A 15,346-nucleotide genomic window follows, 5' to 3' on the forward strand; every position below is an offset into this window, starting at 1 on the left:
AAGCATGCGGTACCTACCGCGGCCACCAGGGGACCCCAAGAGCAATTTATTTGTTTTCTTTTTATCAATAAAATAATTTCTACATACATTATCAAATATATATTATTGTAAAAACAAATCACTTCAAATCAGCTCCACTGAGGGGCCCCTTAGTGGCACTGTGGCCCTAAGCGGCTGCTTAGTTTGCTTATGCCTTGGGCCGGCCCTGCTGTAAGTGCAGAAGGAGGTCAGAGATTGAAGGCGTTAGTCTCTGGCAGGCAGCATTTTCCATTGTTGGACATTTTTGTACACAAATACTTTCTGTAGCCAAAAAGCCTTTAATCGTCCTGCCTCCTCGAGTGTGCAACAAAACATTCAAATGAGCACATTAAAATATACTTTCCTGTGATTTGCCTGAACCTGAAAGAAAATCCTAGATTGTAAGCGTATGATTCATAGAGCTACACAATAATTTTTTCATAATCGCCTGCTGGAAACAAACACTCAAAGCCACAATAAAGGAAGGAAATTATACTTCACCCTGGAACTGCACACAGAAACTGCAGTCTTTGTTTGGGTTGATGAGATCAGCTCTTTGAAAGCTCAGAGCTGACAATTACGTTCAGGTTTCTATCCAGTGAATGTGAAATATGCCCACTGGCCTCCAGGATTCTCTCTGGCATTTTCCCATGCTGCCTCAGTGCAGCGCAATAATGCAAAATAAGTTATTTAGAAGGTAAATCATCAAATTAAGGGTTTGATAGCCTTTGTCAAAAGATTACAACAGGTTATGGTGGCTCTCTTCAACAGGCTTGACTGTTTTGTATCTAACTTTGATTAAATACATGCGCTTTTCACCTTTCACTACATCTTCATTCAAATGCTAAAAGAGGATTATTCATAATTCAAGAGTGATGTCACTGCACTTTGAAGCAAAATTATGTTTTCATTTTCATGAAGATAAACTCCCATGAGAAACCCGACCTTGCTGCAGTGTATCTGGGGATAAGAAAAGTACTTATGCTTCTAGATAGTCTAGTGTCAGATGGATTAAATGATGGCAGTGGAAGTAGCAATGCATCCTGGGAGGGCTGTAATTATACTCTGGTTTGGGGTGGTTTTCTGAGATTCATTAGTCTGTGGCCGCTTGTCACTTAATGCAAACTTGCAGCTTGTAGAAGCAGCCAAGACAAAAGACATGAGCTTCCTCCCCTCCTCGTATTGGTAAGATTTTTAAAAAAAAGTTCCTCGGCTGAGTAAAATTCATCCTTTATTCATTCTAAAATCTCTAAGCAGTGGCGGCTGTTCCTTGAGTGCCAGCTTCACCTTCATCCTCCTCACAAACCAATCAAAATACACAAAATTATTGCCATCCTATCCTCAACAGTAATTGTCTAATAATTAGAAGTGCAAAACACAAACTGCAAACAAACAACATCAGCAAATAAAATTGCATTTTAGAGGCCTGTATATGTATGTTGTATTTGTTTTACAAACACAAGTTTGAAAGTCCAGTGAAAGACTGTTGCCTGTTTGGAACTTGTGCCGATTAGAGGCAGAATGAGAAGAGCAAAACCTGTCATATGATCTAATGAATATAAATATAAACTTCTTTGTGAACAACAGCACATCCTAAAAATGCAACAGATGAGTTGGGATTGTTTCCACCATTCTTCTGGATATGTGATGCTACAGAAATTGATTTGTCCACCCAACCATGTCGTCTGTGAAGAGGCCAATAATGCTGTTTTCTTGTTTTGTTTTGTTTTCTGAATCTGTCTTTCTTCTACCACGGTCCTGGTTTCACCTGTGGAATTTAACTTGTGTCCAGGTGTTTTCTTAACTCAGACTGCCGGCCGCCTATCTCAACGTGCTTTTACACTGCTTCCTGAATAAAATACCACATCTCAACATGAAACAAGTTCAAGCTGCAGTGAGAGCCCAACATCTTATGTTAAAATGAAAACAAAATCCCTCACCAGTGATTCAGTCAAGCCCACTTTATATTCGCATTTGTCAATTTCTCTGCACCAATGTTGTAACACAGACAGGATATTTGGATGTAGCGATGTACAACAGACTCGGGACATCATTAAAATTCTCCAGTGGTTAAAGCAGATTTTGATTCGTGGAATGAAATCCTGCCCTGCGGCGACTCGAGCCGCCGGAGCTCCACCCAGAGCTGAGCAGGAAAATCAGACAACACGAAAACGATCAAACTGAGACTTTCCCTGCAGAGAATCCTCCTTTCTTTACTCTGTAGTTGAGTCATGCATGTTGATTTGCTTAACTGACAATTGGGCCTCTAGTCAAGTGCCTGCAGAGAAACCAAGCATGGCTAGACGAATTATACAATAAATAAAAAAGATTTTTAATGAGTAACATTATGTTCTAGTTTGATCAGATAGAAGCTAAGCTAAATGTGTGCAGCTAAGCGCTCTTTGTTCTGTTCAAATATTCAACAGCTTAATGATAGGAAATATCAAATTTGCTTTCAGAAACGCAGTTCAGCTCCCTGAAGTAAATTAACTGATAGCTGTGATGGAAAAGTATAGCTGAGAAAAGTCTCTTTGTAAATAATATCTTTTAAGATAGTAAAGATAGAACGTGGGACAGCGATGTGTGCAGCTCCTAATGGGGGTCAAAGAATTTGTTGGCTCAAGATGATAAGTTCCCCTGTTTTTACTGAGCATTAGCTGCATTCCTGCAGTGACTTGCAACAGAAAAGAGCTTTTTGAACCCAATGCTGAGTGACTTTGTAGCATTTGTGATCTATCTGAAAAGCAAAATGTGCAGAAACAAGAATATGTTTGGTTGATCATTTATCCTTGTTTTAGCAATTCCTGGCAATAAATGTTAATCCCCTGGAGGGGAAAAATGCTTACTTGTCCTTAAATGGTGCCACATTTGGAAGGAAAACACATTGATGGGTTGAGCAGCAGAGTTGAGTATAGCCTATTAGCTGCATTCATGAAAATCTTGCCAGTTTCGGAGCTGCCTGTTTGTTAAATGAAAAAACAATTTAATTGCCCACAGGTTCGTTTCTCCAAACTGTAATCATGTAATCCAATAAACAAGAGTCAATAACAGAATAAGATGTTTAGCCTTGGCAGAGAGGATACGGCATGTTTGATGAGTGAAACTCGCAAACACATTCTCCTTACAAATGCAGCCATTTTCAAAAATAAATAAACAGGCTTTGCCAGATGCATTGCCAAGAAGAACTGTAGCAACAAAGAAATACTCAACCACAAATAAGCTCTTATGGTGTCTGCTAGCTGTACTTGTACTTTATAAGGGCTGGACAAAAATGAGGACAGATGTTACTGGGATTAGGCCCAGAGATGACGAGGAGGGCCTGTAAAAAGACTTATGACTCCCAAACAGCACAGAGTACCATAAAGTCAGTAGACGAGCAACTCTGGAAGCATCCACAAGCTAAGACTATATGAAAGATCCTCCATGATCAACAAATAAAACTTTCTGGAGGATTTATGAAGTTTCTTTTAAACCTTCGAATCAGTGGTTTTCTGTAACGCAGTCTCTCATTTAATCTTCATCTCCATCACCTTAGATCCATCATTATTAGATATTTTTATATGTCTCCTTATACTTGAATAATCCAATATTTGTTGCGTATGCCTGTGTTTTGTCCTTTTATATTTAACTATTGTGTTGATTTTATTTCTTTTTTATTTCTTTACTGGATGGTGTCTTTTTTTTTTTCAATGTTAGTACAGGATATTAACTGAGCTGTCAACTAACTCACATTTAACTTATTAATGTATTTTGTCACTTTCTAAATAAATTCATTTAATTTAAAGAGATCAATTAAATTGTATCTTGGCAACGTTAGCTGGAATACATTTTTGTTGCTTTGTTCCTACAGGAATTTTTTTTTTCTTTTTCTTATGTAGGATAAATGTTACATTTCAAAGATCTTCGACTAATTAATGATGAATCCAGCCAGACATTCTTTTTGTTATATGCAGTAAGTTAAGGGTCGGAAAGTACTTTAAAGAGGAATATAAGTGGTTAACGGAAGACAGATAATAGAATATTAAATTGTTACATTCATTTAAAAAAATTGGATTCCAAATGGAAGTAAATGTTTCTTCAACACATTGTAATATATACAAATATTTTTCAACCATAATAGTTTCACAGCTATTTCTTTAATTACTTTCCCTTTTTTGTACAGTGTTAGTTTCTGTCACTAAAAATGGTAAGAAAATGCAAAATTAAAGGAAATAAGGTGGAGTTGGCATTATTACTCTTAATAGTAAATACAAAACTCATAATAAAAAATACATCCCCATGAATCAATTGTTTCAATTAATAAGATGTCAAAAGCTTGCAGTTCTGTGTTACATTTAACTAAAGGAAGCATACGTAAAACCACAAAAAATGAAAAAATAATTGGCAAACCATTACAAAGTTAACACTACTTTATTTACAATTTCATTTTTTATTTTTTATTTTTTTTATTGCTTTAGCAGAATCTAACAAACTGCTACATGTTTTAAAAAAAAAAGTCTTGCCTCAATTTTTCGGTAAATGTTTTTTTTTAGCAACATTGGTATTTACAGCTCACATTTTTAAATTAAGTTAAATCAGATCATCAAGCCTTTTTTTCTTTTTTTTTTACAGTACACACAGACATTTGGAGTTTTCATTGAAACTGTTTCACTGTAACAATTTCAGTCCAAACTCTCTGCCAACATCCTGGTGAAGTACAGAACAGCAGGCTGTGCGTTGACGTTTTGGATGCTGTAGGCCCGTCCTGCAAGAATAAGAGTTAAAAATATTACATATATATACATAGAAATGTTAATATATTGATACCTACGGTAATTTGATTTTTATCTATAATTAATTAAGGAAGTAATTTAACAGCAGGTAAATGCTGTAATGAATCTTGTTTTACTGATTGAACAAAAAGATAATGTGTATTGTTATCTTTAGTAGTTAGTGTAATTTCCGTCTAGTTGAAATATCTTCAGAAAGACGCTCTCTGCCAGCTGTCCACCTCCATGCTAATCAAGTGGTAGCAAGTTATTTTCTTGGAATGTTGTATTTGGTTTATGCCTCACATCTCCTCTGTCTTGTTGTCCAAATAATTTAATTTTAGACTAATTTGTTAAATGAACATTATTCCAGATATTCTGGTCTTTGTCTATCATCTTTCTGGCAAACTTTAGTCTGGTCCTCATGTTTTTCTGAGAGCAAAGGTTTCCTTAAACTTGTGCACTCTTTCTGATTGGTCAGACTATAAAGTTTCATATCAACAATAGCAACAGCCAGTTTTAGGTTCTCCGGTGACATTTTAGGGTTTTTGGAGATTTAGCATCTTGCTGATATGTCTTAGTCGTTTTACCCATACTAACAGGAGAAAACAGTGGGCGTGTCTTCATCTAGTCATCAAAATATTTAGATTTTTAACATTTACAGAAAACCTGAAGCAGTTTTTCTTCCATCTCTCAGTATTCCTAAAATTAAATTTGAATATTTTTATTGTCCAAAAACAAACTGTCCTAATTTGATTACACGGTTAAAAGAAGGACGTTATTTGTGCCTTAGTTCTGCAAAAGTGACAATATAGTCATTCTTACCACACTCCACCACAAAAGCTTGGCCAGAGCTGTAGCGAGAAACGCTGCCGTCGACGGTCACCTTCACTGAGCTTGTTAATAAGTTAAAAATCTTTAAAAGACAAAAAAAAAAAAAGAAAGAAATTAGAAATAAGGGGCCTGATATTCTCAAAGGTGGGCAGGTGAGGAGGAAGTGCACTGACAGTTGTTGCACTGTGATCCACCCAGAGGGGTTTCTTCGTGTAGGAGCCCATCAGCAACTTTCCGGCGCAGAAGGAGCTGCTGGTGAAATCCTCCTGGATACCCAAGGCACAGTTTTGGTAGAAGTACCACTGGAACTGGTCAGGAGTGATTGTAGTGTCACCTGCAGCAGGAATACACACGACCCGATGTCTCAAATTTTGCCCTGACACATGATAGAGTATGAATGAAACCTGTATTTAATTCCTAAATAGTAACCGTTGCGTCACAAGATGTTCTTACCGTCAGCATCCACGGTCCAGAGGTTCTGGAACCATTCAGTGATGTTTTCCTTGTCCTTCGACTGTAATGTCAGGGGCTTGAGAGGGGCGGCACAAAAATCTGACACAGACAGCACGGCGTGGACCCTGGATGACAGCAGATCTGGAACACACAAGGAAATGAGAGACATAAGAAAAACATTTGAAACACAGATGGCAATTAGTCAGAAAAGTGTCTTTTCGGAAGCCGCGACATTCGATGGAAGTGAGGTTAATGGAAGAACATTAAAACTTGTCGATGTGAGCAACACAACCCCGGAGTCAAAACCTCCAGGTCCTGCATTTTTAATTCCCCTCAGGAGCCGCAGGGACTCAGTGTAAATATTGCAGTGTGGACGCCCACATTTTTAGCCCGACAAGAGCGACAGTGAAATGTGGTGAAGTCGTCTGATTAATTCAACGCCAAACCACTGCTTTCCACTGAGCCAGCAGAGAAAGTAATCTTCCCAATCTCTGCAGTAGAGAGCTACAACCTGAGATGTGGACCAAAAACATTTCACTGAATCTGAATTAAAGGTGGAGTATTTTTGCATCATTTCATCAGATAATTTTTCCCATAATTCCTGCTGGAATCCTCGTACTTCTGCCACAGGTCGATCAGGCAAAGGATTCTTTTTTGTTTTTTTTAAAGAATTAAATAATTAATGTTTTCATAAATACCTCTGTCTCTAGTTTTCACTCTAGGGACCCGTCAAAGATTTTAATGTTCTGGAGATCTCATTTCATGCCATTTGTGTTGCATTCAATATCCCACCGCAATTAAATATGTGCAAAAAGCATTAAAATAAATGACTCTCTAATTAATATGGATAATGTCTCTGAAAATATTGAGAAAATCCCATCCTTAGAGTCATGTGTCTTCCTCTCTGAAGCTCACTCAATGAGTTTTCTACGATATCTATGAAATGTTATTTTTCAGCCTGCTTAATAATTTCTGAGATGATTGATATGTTTTATCAAAGATCAGCAGATTTTATTTGAAACAGCCAGGAATTTTTAAGAGTTCATAATATCACATATTCTGACAAGACTGCCGAGGCATTTGAAAAGAAAACAGTCCCACAGCATCCTAGATTCTCCACTCTACTTTAGGAGAAAATAGGTGTTTTTTTTTCTATGCATTTTCATCCTTTATTTAATGCAAAAGAGTTTATTGCTGAAAATCTCAATCAAACAAGTCTCATTCGACCCAGTAGAATTTATAAAACTCGATGCATCTGTTTGTGATGAAATGAAATAAAGACTTTTTCCCGAATTATCGTAGTTCTGTACTGGCTCTGTGACCCAAATTTGCTGCAGTCCTGCAGACATTGACCTTTGAACTATTCTCCTAGTTGTGCATGTGGTCAAGATAAAGTGGGTTTACCTAGAGAGATCCAGTTGTTTTAAACTTTTTAATTATTGCTCTGATAGTAGATAAGGGAATATTTAAGAAATGAGTTCTGCCTGCAGTTTCTGGTCCAACACACATCTGCTTTTGTTAAACGCTCCATTGTTTTGCTATTGTTGTGGAGTTGCTAAAAAAAATTGGGTCTCTGTGTTGTATCATATGTATACCTCACAGAAACAAGACTCATGAATTACAAAGTGAAGGTTTCTTGAAACTCTGCTCAACTTAAAAACAAAAGTTAAAAGTTCAAGAAATTTGTTGGTCGCATTTTTTTTAATTAGAAATAATTAGGGGGAAATAAACATCTAAACATTGGATTTTGTTTTCCTTGTAAAAAATGTAAATGTTGGATTTTTCGAAATATTTTTCTTAATTACATACTGCGATAAAAACTTTTTAAACATTTTTACCAGAGGTACCATACCAGATGTGTGTACTTTGAGGAGTAAAAAGAAAATATAAAGTCATTGGGTGACAATATTTGATAGTTTGATCTTTTATGATATCTAAATATTTCACAAAACTGTTTAAACACCAAACAATAAGTTATGTTTGTTACAAAAACAATTGTTGATACAGTCTCAAAACATTTCCAGCTGTTTTGGACACAGTTTTGTGAAATATTATCATTCTCACATATCTGTGGATTAAATGTCCTTTCAGTCCCTAATAAGCCGTGCAATGACAACAAATTGTGACGCAACTCTGTTCAAACGTTAGCAATGAAGACTTGAGAAGCCACTAATATTGCCTTTCCTTTATATTTATCAATGCAGCTCTGTTGAAACTTGTAAATATGTCATTCTTCGTGCTAATTGAAAACCAGCAGAGAAAAGAAACATAGAGAAGTGAAAACTGTTACAAGATTTAAACGTACTCGCGTCATCGTCATACTTTTCCAGGTCAATCATGGAGGACGGTCCACTTTTGAGGACTCTTAACCTGTAAAAGGAAGAAAGAAGACAGTCACAACAAACCCGGGGTGACAGTAAAGACAGATTGAGTAATTTAGGTTCTTCCTTACGTCTCCTCAGCCTGACTCTGTCTGTCCAGTGAGACCTCCTGGTTGGGCTGTGTGCATTCATCCACATCCGCCCCACTGTGCATGTCTGCATCAGGCCTGCTGCCTGTTATAGGGCCAGTATCAGCGCTCTCCTCTGAAGGCTGGGACATGATGTCACGCATTTTACAATAATGCGTGTGTCTGTTGGTGACCGTAGTGGGGGTCTCCACGACTGAAGGGTCTTTAAATGTTGCAAGAGAGCATTTGACAATCTTTGGAGCAGACAGAGGCTTCACAGGAGCCTCAGGAGCTCCCCCTGGTGTTTTTGACGCAACATTGCCGTTTTTGGGAGCGCCGAGTCTAAATGGTGACTGCTTTGGCCGTTTCTCCCTCTTCTGATGAGGTTTGGGGTCGTTTAGGGGAGGCTGCCGAGGCTGCGAGTCGATGGTTTCCAAATCATCAACCTTGGGAACTGCCCACCAATCAGTCGGTGGCTTCCTCCTACGTTTTGTTGGTTCAGTTTCCCTCAGCTGCTCCTTTTGCTGACATGTCTGCGATGCAGGGGTGGAGGTGTGATGATAGACTTTTTGAAACAGCTCACCTCCTACAACAAAAGTACATTCAACAGTTATTTCCAGTTTTAGGACGTTTAAATGCAACTGCTGTTTACAGTTTAGGCTACTTCCAAAGTCAAACTAGCATGCAGTAAACTAAATAGGATAAAGCTGAGTTGATTTTCAGAAATACAACTTTGATATTTCTGGCAGCTTTTGAATTAAGTTAGAACATAAATTACCCCAGCTTTTACAAGTGATGAAACAACACAATGCAAAGTTGGCTTCTAGAGTAGCAGTGGAAATAGTAGAGATTTAGAATCATCCTATCAGTCAGTATTTATAACAGTTGTTCATGTTAAGGATCTGAGGACTTTCCAGCTCTTGTCATCTTACGTGAGTTGAGGCTGTGGTCTCTCTGTGAAAAGACCAAGGGGCTTGAATGCTCATCCAGCTCTTGATCGGGGATCTGCTGCTCCTCCAGCTCTGCCACAGCTCTACGGGATTTTTCTGCTGTTTCCTTATTCTTCACATCTCTTGCGTTTCTCCTTTTAGGCGGTTTCCTTTTACTCTCCTTAACGTCATTGGTGTCATCACTGGCTGACTTTGTGGGCTCTTTAGAGTTTCTCCTTGCCGGCGCTTTGTCTTTCTTGTTCTTAACAGTCAAAGGCACAGCTGTGCAGGGCTCTTTGCTCTTCAGTTTGGACTTTTTGAGGGGTTGGGGGGCTTCTGCTTGCTCTGGGTTCGCAGGGGAGCTCACCCACCAACCTCCAGGCTGCTGCTTTTTTCTTTTTCGAGAAAGCTGGGCCTCTGCAGACGAACTGCTTGAGGATGCAGTTGACTTCTTGTCTTGCTTGACCTCTCTGTTTGCTTCAGACTTTATGTCTTTGTCTGCAAGGTAGCAAAGAAACGTCAACAACACCTAGGCATGCAGTCATACACATGCTGCTTCAGTTACAAGACAAAAGGGTTTAGAATGATGCACTTTAAACGCACAATAGCCTAGATCAAGTATTAATACCAAAGTTTAGCAGAATAATTTAATATTTAAAATGAGTAAAGCGTAAACAGACAAAAAAAGCTAACCAAACAGTAAGTTTCAGAAAATTCAACGCCAGCTGAGATGATGCTCTTACCCGTTTCTGCTGCCTCCGGAACAAGTTGCTCCTGATGTTCTTCTCTAAAAACATCATCAGGCCCTGCCTCCTGCACATCGTCAGATCTTTCTGTCTGGGTTTTCTGCTCATTTAGTGAGTTTGTCGAACCTTTTGAATTCTGGGCAGGTTCTTTTTCCGGTTCCACGTTTGTTTTTCCTTTGGGTTGATGTTCTGACTCGCCTGTCTGTTCTGATGGGACTTTCTTTTGTCGTTTTTTCTTGTTTGGTTTTTCCTGCTCAACAAAGTCGTCTGCAGGAAGATCAAGGTGTCTGAGGAAATCTCCTCTGTCATCATTAGACTCCGCCAACTCACGTATTTTTTCTTTCCCCATCTTCTTCTTTGTTCTTTGATTGACAGCCTGACTGTCCAGTTTGTTGTTGGCCATTTTGCCTTTCTTTTGTTTCCGTGAAACCTCGATGGGACCTTCATTTGTCCCCTTGTCTGTTGAGCTCTCTTTGTCATCAGCGCCGGAGTTCTTGCTCAGCCTCTCTTTCTTACTCAAGCCACTTTTATTTGGAATGGAAAACCAAAGCGGTGAATTATCCTCTAAAATCAGAAAATCATCCTCTGGCTCCGGAGGGTGAGGAGGACGAGGCTGTGCTTTGACTGGAGTTTTCTTGGAACTTAAAAAGCACACAAGTGTCATTTATTAGTAAAATGAAAAGCAATACATTTAAATAACCCTAAAGATTTGTCTGTAACGTTAATCCACTAAAATAGATTATTAAGATGTGCGTTTATCTCAGTTTACCATGAAGGTTTGGATTTTCTCGCCAGCTGGATCTTCTTCAGGAAACCAGTCATGTCCCTTTTCACATGTGAAGACGGTTCTGCAGGCGGCTGAGTGGAATCCAAGCTGGAATTTTTGGTAGAAGAAGCAACTTCAGGCTCTTTTCTCACGTTTTGAACTGAGTCCTTGATGTTTTCATCGTTGCTGTCGAACAAACAAAACAGATAATACTCAATATCGGTTCACAAAAATTATTAATGATGACACAATATCCTGTTTCCGGAAATGAAGAATTACTTTTTAACTCGTACTGTGGGAAAAAAATAAACCAAAATATAGCCATGTCAGAGCTATTTAGATAGTTAACATCTTTCAGCATGTAATTACTCAATTATTTGGGAAATAGCTAAGCATTCAGAAAAAAAAGCTGACCTTGGATTTTGGACCACTGCTCTGTGACTGGACAATTTGGTCAGGACAATCCTGGTTGAAGGTGACTTCAGTTCCCAATCATCAGTCCTATTCATAAAAATAATTAAAACAATTGAAAAAACACAAAAAAGCAACAAATAAAAACTCTTAATTTATCTCAATGGGTTTTTCTAGAAGAAAATAAAAAACAAAAGCTCGTACTCCTCAGCTACTTGTCCATTGCACTGAGGTTTCTGGATGGGAAAGGGGTCCACTTCAGCTTCTTCTGTTTTCTCCTCATTGTTTAATGGAATCTGGGTCCCACCATCATCATCCTCCTCCTCCTCCAGATTCTCTGTGGTCTTTTCCCTTGGATTATGTTCTATGGGACTAGATGTCTTAATCGGCCTGTGTGCTTCAAACGGGAAACCCGGATCTACAAATAAAACAAAAGAGCTGTACATTATTAAAAAAAAAAAAAAAAACAACATGATGATAAAACATAAACAAAGACTTTATAAACATTTAATGTAACATTTATTACTAGTTTATGATTTTTGGTGTAATCATGAATCACTCCTGCCACCTATTGTTGTTTTATATGTGCTTTACACTTTACTAGAAGAACATCTTACCAGTGTCCAGATTAGGTATTGGTGAGCTTGCAGGAATCTGAACATGTCCATTGGGAGCCTAAATAGAAATGAAAAAAATTAAGCTAAATGGTGTCAAACTCAAGTAAAGTACATGAAGCTTAAACAAACATCCAGGTGCCGAGACTATACATTAGAAAACTAAAGCATCAGAAACTATTATATTATACTCCCCACCAGGGGTGGGAAACTCCAGGCCTCGGGGGCCGGTCTCCCGAAACTTTTAGATGTATCTCTACTTCAATGCACCTGAGTCAAATAATGAGGTCATTAGCAGGACTCTGGAGAACCTGACTGCCCTTTGGAGGTGATTCAGCTGTTGGATTCAAGTGTGCTGGACCAGGGAGACATCTAAGAGTTGCAGGACACCGGGCTGCAAGGACCAGGATTGCCCACCCCTGCTCTACACCCTCTAAAATCATCACTGTACTAACCTGATGGTGCAAGGAGATTTGGTACTCTGCAAGTTCTTCAGCTGGATGTTTTTCTTGTGAGTCTGGAGACATGGACGCTTCACTGTAGTTTGTGCCAGAGCCAGAACTCTGAAACAAAACAGATGGTGGGTGTGGTTCAGGTACACACACATCTGTGAAAAAGAAAAAAAATAGCTAATTATTGCACAGGCTTAAACATCTCAACACAATGACAAAAGTATAAAAAGGTGAGCAGTCACCTATGTCATCAAACATCTTGTCAACGTCCTCGTATGTGAATGATTCTACCCACTGATTGGACAAACTGAAACAGAAAGTTCAGGGAAAAGTTAAAAATTATGTCCAAACAAATATTTACACAAAATGTTGCCAATAACTGTGCTTGATTGAAGTTTCTTTTACTTTCAATGAACAAATATCCAATGAAATTCATTCATTCTTCCGAGGAGTGAAAGTAAAGATTTTTAACAATATCTCTGTTCATGCATACATGTAGAGACTTCTTTATTGCATTTGTCGTTGTATAAAATCTTTTGATACATTTAATATAACAAGTTTAAGTGGTGATAACGTAAACGGCTAAACGTTTACAGAGGAAAACATGTCACATATCTATTTTTTTAATCACAGCTTGTGAAATTACATTTAAGAAAGTTATCCTGAAAAATCCACAGAGACAGAATCCAATTCATAATGTAAATATGTCTAACCTTCACAGATAAGTCAGATGTGATCAATGCTTCCTGGATGTAAATGCGGGTTAGTTACATGAGACTAAAATGATAAAGAGACCTTTAAGAACAAATTCCACAATTAGTCTACTAAATAATCAGAAGCATACCTTTTCTTCTCTGTAATGTAACACAGTTTCCTCCTGGGTCTCCTCTGAGAACAGAAAAAGTGCATCAGTTTTCAACAATAACGACTACAAAACGGTTATAAGATCAGCAAATAATAAATATACCACTTATACCAGTCAGATAAAAAAGAATCCTAAAAATGAATCCAATCATTTGACCCAGTGTACACTGGAGGAAATATTTACACCGACTTTAGAAATCACAACACAACCACAAACCTCAATGTATTTCATTACATTTAAATCACACATAGCTAAAGGAGGTGGAGCACAATTTTGCTGTGGAATAAGAATGAAACATGCTTTTCGGTTGCACTTTTAACAGATAAAAACCTGAAAAGCGCAACCTGAATTTTAATACAGCAACCTGTACTCAAAATATTCTACTTCTGCAGATTACTTTACCGAGTTATGATTGAGCCTTGATTATCATTGCTACAACCACAAACATATTTAAAGAAAACATACATAGTATGAGAGCTCTCAGCATCACCGAAATATCAATGAAAGTAGTTGGATCATTGAATATGACAGAATCAGTCTGGCTCCACATCGGGTGGATTTTGAATGTAATTATTATGGTTTTTCTGTTTAAACCAAATAGTCACAGAGAGGTACTGGAAATTCCTAATATTACACTCGTTAACTACTACTGTCACAGATGGGGTTAGAGCAGACCCATGTTTGGAGCTCACCTTCAGCAGACAGGTGATGAAGACACAAAAAGAGCAAGAAAACAAGCCATAACTCACCAAAGTCGGATACTTGGACTCCATTTGTGTTTGCGGGTTGTCAGTGTTTTGAACTGCGACGACGTTTCCTACATCTGTCGATGCTCAAGTTAACAGCTAACGGTAGCTTTCATTTCAAGTCCAACTGTTATTTTTATTTTTTATTTAACCTACTAAGTATGTTCTAATAAGCCAATCAAACGGCAATCTATTAGACTAATATAAGCAAGTGAAAGTATTTTATCAATTTTTTCACTCTAATAAACAGTCCCAGAAAAAATGGCGCTGTTGAATATTTGTAAATACCCCGCGCAGAAACCCGACACTACTTTATCCTGCACTTGGTCTTACAGGTAACGGTGTTTGAAATCCTATTCACTTTAACATCCAGTTTATCCTCTCAAATTATACTTTAGGAACGTTTTAGCTGCCTTAAACTTACTTATAAACTTTCAGAACTTATTTTTATACTTAGAAAATATCTGTCTCAATTGTGAGGTGTGTAACCTGGAAGACGACATTCAGGGTTTATAACACAGACAAAATGTTCTTCTTCTACTACACATCAATTGTCTGACTTACTGCCCCCTGTTGATTGATATGGTACACAGCAGTTTGTCATTTGTGTGGAAGGAATAATCGTTTTCGCTACATTTCCGTATTTGTTATGGGTTACAAAACATTATGCATACTAAGAATAAACGACAATTCAAGAATTGTCCAGGTCCAAAGCTTTTATCTTATTACTTGAGTTTTTACTGCATTCTTGATGTATGTTTTATTGTTCCTGATGTGAATTTTAGATATGAATATCTAAAATCCCTTGCACTTTGCGTGTTCGTATCATTGAATAAATGACTAAAAAAATTAGTTGTGCAGAAAAGTGTAAATAAAAAGCAACAGTTTGCATGTATTATTTACTTCCGGTTGTCATTTTTATTGGCTTTAAGGTCTAATAATTCCCAGAATCTGAATATGTTTCATTTTATGATTATCTTCCAAAATTTGCCAAAGACCTACAAAATAAAAGATTTAGCCTTTTTATTTTAGCAATGACTTAATTAATATAATAATAAAAGATGTTTTAATTCCCATGCCACTGGGAATTAAAACAACAAAAATCTTTTATTCCAGGAGTTTAGTTCTGCATTGAAAACTATGTAATATACCATAAAACTCCTGAAATTATGTTAATTGACCTAAAAGCACAAAGCAATTACATTTAATTTTTGTTGAGATTCCTTTTTTTACACTTCAATTTAAATTCTCTCAACAAAATATTTAAAGTATGAAACAATGTAAATGTGCAAAGATAATAACACCTGGGTTTGAA

The 15,346-nt window shown here is 37.5% G+C and overlaps 1 protein-coding gene across 2 annotated transcripts; it reads right to left on the reverse strand.

Annotated features, from left to right (window-relative positions):
- Nucleotides 1–4,138: 4,138 nt before the first annotated feature.
- si:ch211-161h7.4 (nucleolar protein dao-5) lies at nucleotides 4,139–14,522 on the reverse strand. 2 transcript variants are annotated; one of them, XM_044105432.1, is made up of 17 exons: nucleotides 14,035–14,522; nucleotides 13,265–13,308; nucleotides 13,134–13,197; nucleotides 12,663–12,727; nucleotides 12,424–12,575; nucleotides 11,972–12,029; nucleotides 11,559–11,772; nucleotides 11,358–11,444; nucleotides 10,947–11,129; nucleotides 10,175–10,818; nucleotides 9,435–9,929; nucleotides 8,506–9,088; nucleotides 8,359–8,423; nucleotides 6,054–6,194; nucleotides 5,774–5,934; nucleotides 5,592–5,682; nucleotides 4,139–4,762 (listed from the first exon to the last, which is right to left on the reverse strand). In XM_044105432.1, exons 4-17 carry the CDS (start codon nucleotides 12,676–12,678, stop codon nucleotides 4,680–4,682), a joined length of 2,973 nt encoding a protein of 990 aa, XP_043961367.1. In that variant the 5' UTR covers nucleotides 12,679–12,727; nucleotides 13,134–13,197; nucleotides 13,265–13,308; nucleotides 14,035–14,522; the 3' UTR covers nucleotides 4,139–4,679. The 2 variants fall into 2 exon arrangements, with proteins under 2 accessions (XP_043961367.1, XP_043961366.1); XM_044105431.1 differs by lacking the exon at nucleotides 13,134–13,197.
- Between the last annotated feature and the right edge of the window lie 824 nt (nucleotides 14,523–15,346).

Source organism: Gambusia affinis, linkage group LG21 (genome assembly GCF_019740435.1).
Source record: "Gambusia affinis linkage group LG21, SWU_Gaff_1.0, whole genome shotgun sequence".
Classification (NCBI taxonomy): Eukaryota; Metazoa; Chordata; class Actinopteri; order Cyprinodontiformes; family Poeciliidae; genus Gambusia; species Gambusia affinis.

Coding starts and splice junctions, on each gene's coding strand:
- si:ch211-161h7.4 (XM_044105431.1), bottom strand. CDS start 14,058: ATGGAGTCCAAGTATCCGACTTTG. Junction 11,773..11,971: donor AATACCTAATCTGGACACTG/GTAAGATGTTCT, acceptor TTTTATTTGTAG/ATCCGGGTTTCCCGTTTGAA. Junction 11,130..11,357: donor GCAGTGGTCCAAAATCCAAG/GTCAGCTTTTTT, acceptor TTTGTTCGACAG/CAACGATGAAAACATCAAGG.